General features: G+C 44.9%; 2 protein-coding genes across 2 annotated transcripts; both read left to right on the top strand.

Annotated features, from left to right (window-relative positions):
* The first annotated feature begins 254 nt into the window (after positions 1–254).
* On the top strand, positions 255–825 carry BDV59DRAFT_182278 (uncharacterized protein). Its single transcript, XM_073690355.1, has 3 exons — positions 255–431; positions 482–510; positions 568–825. Exons 1-3 carry the CDS (start codon positions 315–317, stop codon positions 710–712), a joined length of 291 nt encoding a protein of 96 aa, XP_073546107.1. The 5' UTR covers positions 255–314; the 3' UTR covers positions 713–825.
* A 1,135-nt stretch (positions 826–1,960) lies between these two features.
* Positions 1,961–2,900, top strand: BDV59DRAFT_182277 (uncharacterized protein). The gene is made up of 3 exons (XM_073690354.1): positions 1,961–2,243; positions 2,293–2,741; positions 2,809–2,900. Exons 1-2 carry the CDS (start codon positions 2,184–2,186, stop codon positions 2,572–2,574), a joined length of 342 nt encoding a protein of 113 aa, XP_073546106.1. The 5' UTR covers positions 1,961–2,183; the 3' UTR covers positions 2,575–2,741; positions 2,809–2,900.
* The last annotated feature ends 471 nt before the right edge of the window (positions 2,901–3,371 follow it).

Below are 3,371 nucleotides of genomic sequence, written 5' to 3'. Positions count from 1 at the left end.
TCACCTCACTTCACCTCACTTCACCTCACTTCACCTCACTTCACCTCACTTCATCTCAGTTCACCTCACTTCACCTTCCTAGTTTGTCCTTTGTCTTTCCTTCATTCGATGGACATCGTCGCATGGGCCCAAAAGTAAACTAGGGCATTATCGTTACTATATATGGACATTTGTATTGTATGGAACTTTATTAAGCAAAGGATGGGTTACTCAAATATAAATAACCCCAGCCTTGAGAGCTACATCTAAGTAGTACAGACACATCTCCCCATACATCATTTCAAGGCCTCTTTGTTAGCGCATCTCTACTTGCAATGTTTCAGTCCACGACAAGACGGCTTTATCAACTCATTGGTAAAACTAAATTGACCGATCTTCCCCTCGAATGGCAAGCTCCTGTGTCCCAGGTTCTTGATGCTGAAGAAAAGACCGTCAGTGACCTACCAAGCCTCAAATTGTTTTTATTAACAAGGTACACTAGGATTCAAACTTCAAAAATGCCGAAATAAGGTATATTATTTCAAATGTCTGCATTATTTTTGATGATAAACTAATGGGAAGTGTTAGAGGCGCCAGACCGCATCCTTCACACGATGATCCGAGCGACAAGGAAGACGTTGTATCCGTCCGCCTCAAAGATGGAAACAACAAAACCATGAGAAGGCTACATATCCACCGAGATGGGTCGGTCAAGCAAATCAACGTTGGTTGAATACCAGGAACCATGAGGGTGGAAAGATGACTTGTGGTTCAAAGGGCATACGAGAGAACGGAAAATTTCAGGTGTGTGAATGGAAGTTCCGTTGAAATACAGTTGGATTTCCCACTATTTCATTCCTCGTAGCCAGATACTTAGTCAATCGCCAGACCGCGAGCTCAGCAGGTAGGAGCATGCGTCCTCCTTACAATCGCGTTTCTAGGACTTACTTCCACGATCACCGTATATTGAGTGTTGCAAAGCGTAGAGACAATACTACGAACCCCTACTTATTATGAACCTAGAAAGACTACATAGACTTCCCCATGGACCGAGGTCTACATCCTTTTTGAGAGGTGCAGCACATTCAATATTGTCGTCATCCGGGCACCTTTGATCAGGGTAGTGCAAATCACGGTTATCTAGAAAGTAGCCATCGCAGCACTCGGTTATGGCAGGCTATTGAGACCCAGCGGATCCAAGTGAGATCGATGGACCGGTTGTCGGTCAGTGTTCAGAATGGTTTACCGGAGCTGAGGAATGGTAGACCACGACAGCAATATGCGACGACGGGTCGACACTTATAGGGAATCTAGAATGCGGAAGAAAGCAATTCGGAACAACGGATTGACTACACAACCCTTCAAGCAGCTATCGAGCTTCAAGCGCTGGGGATACTACCCGGCTCCGATGAATGCCAAGGACCAGTAACAATCCCGGAACAACGCGTCAAATTGACTATCTACGGCGGCAACCATTACGCATGACGCATCTAGTAGACGGTTATCCATGGTTGGTGGGCTGGCCAAGACTGATATTTGTGGAAGGAATGGAGGAATGACAAGATGTGTTTAAGACATGTAAAGTCTGCTGTGAAGCTCAAAAGACAGTGGAAAAGGTATTTCAGACAGTGTGTGGCGAGCTAAGACAGTTGAGGTCGTGCATCGCGAGGGCAACCTAATAGCAAGGAGAGAACGGCAATGGGCTACCATACGTTTTGACTAGGCTCCAAGGTCGTTTCTGGGAAGTGGAACTATTTAAATGTATATACACGCGCACATATAGTTGTAGCAGCCTGCACATCGCTTTTTTGCGAGGGTTGGAGTAGAATGATCATTAACGTTCCCTTTCCAATTGGATTGCTGGGTCGAAATTTAGCACGTGATAAATCACGTGAACTGACTGTATCACGTGAAGCACTATTGGGCTTACAGAAGTAAGTGACCCGATTCTGCCCCTCCTTCAAATCACTTTCCGTCCACTATCTTCCTGAGTGAGTACGTAATTGTTGGGCATCAACAATTATACAAGATATTTACAAAGTCTGCTTTCGAAGCTAATTTATTGACACAGTGTTTTCTCCTTATAACCAAGATTCCTCGGTCGAGCTTTGATGTGAGCTTTGGCATTTCGCAGACAATTTTTTCCCGCGTCACCATAGCCGCTTTCGACGCGTTAACTAGGCATAATAGCCTGTGTATGGCAAATGGGCTCAAGACGAAGCGACAGCGACAAGAGAAACCTGCGTGAACAAGCTACGATACTAGTAATCATTTATCCTCCTTTGTGATCGTGTACATGGCTAATCGAATTAGATATCAGGTGATAAAGGTGTCAGGCTTGCGCCCGATGAAACTACAGGGGAAAATGACTTCAAATATGAACGATCACCGAATGTGTGTGGAGTTATAGTCGACGAGGGCAGCGGATTTGGCTACGTTCAAATCAGTGGCGGTGACAAGGACACTGTGATTATATATACCGGTCGGGGACAAACTGGATTCAAGCGGGCAAATATCTCCAAAGACCAGACATGCATGCTTTATGGATACCCGACAGTCCTATATATTCGTCCCGATGGTCTGGGTCTCTCCTGAGAACATCCTTTCCCTCGTCCTATCCATGACGAACCTGAGGAGGTCTTGACACATCTCTCTCGATATCTCGATTACCGGCACTTCGTCTATATCGTCTGGTACCCGAATTGTCAACGATCCATGGGCTTCTGGATAACAGCCCATGTACTCTAAAAGGTCGCTCTGCTGTAAGTATGCACGATAAGCCGGAGCATCTTCAGCTAGTTAGACAAAGCTTGATCTTATAAGAGACAGGTATTTTTCTTGTTTCACGCACTTCCATTTTGAGGCAAAATTTCTGGATGGCGACTTATTATGCCCTCTAGTGCTGGGGGGTGTTCCACACCGTCCCACCAGTTCAAAAGTTCTTGGAGATAGGTGGGCGACCTCAAAGTACCGAGCGCGGTTTGATGTGTAGATAGCGCACATAAAATGAATAGCTCCGGTCTGTGTTTCCATAGATTTTTTAGGATACCACATGCTCTTTTCTTAGGTACGTTTCGATGTATGTTATCAGGCCCTTGTCTGACAAGTTGTGAACATTTATTAATGTTGCGTAACTGTTCATCAGTGAATGCGATGTCTTTGTTGAAAAATAATTTTCTTGTTGAGTCAAGAAGGGCAATCAAACTTTGCGTTGTCAGTTTTCGAGACATATAGTAGTCGGGTTATTGAATGTTTTGATAGAATGAGTCTAAAGTGAGTGAAGCAAAATGAAGTGAGGTGAGGTGAAGTGAGGTGAAGTGAGGTGAAGTGAGGTGAAGTGAGGTGAAGTGAGGTGAAGTGAGGTGAAGTGAGGTGAAGTGAGGTGAAGTGAG

Source organism: Aspergillus ambiguus (assembly GCF_047715705.1).
Source record: "Aspergillus ambiguus strain CBS 117.58 unplaced genomic scaffold BDV59scaffold_25, whole genome shotgun sequence".
Classification (NCBI taxonomy): domain Eukaryota; kingdom Fungi; phylum Ascomycota; class Eurotiomycetes; order Eurotiales; family Aspergillaceae; genus Aspergillus; species Aspergillus ambiguus.
Note: the sequence above shows the minus strand (reverse complement) of the source record. Positions and strands in the feature narration are given on the sequence as shown.

Coding starts and splice junctions, on each gene's coding strand:
- BDV59DRAFT_182277 (XM_073690354.1), top strand. CDS start 2,184: ATGGGCTCAAGACGAAGCGACAGCGACAAGAGAAACCTGCGTGAACAA. Junction 2,244..2,292: donor GTGAACAAGCTACGATACTA/GTAATCATTTAT, acceptor TAATCGAATTAG/ATATCAGGTGATAAAGGTGT.
- BDV59DRAFT_182278 (XM_073690355.1), top strand. CDS start 315: ATGTTTCAGTCCACGACAAGACGGCTTTATCAACTCATTGGTAAAACT. Junction 432..481: donor TTGATGCTGAAGAAAAGACC/GTCAGTGACCTA, acceptor AAGGTACACTAG/GATTCAAACTTCAAAAATGC. Junction 511..567: donor TTCAAAAATGCCGAAATAAG/GTATATTATTTC, acceptor GGGAAGTGTTAG/AGGCGCCAGACCGCATCCTT.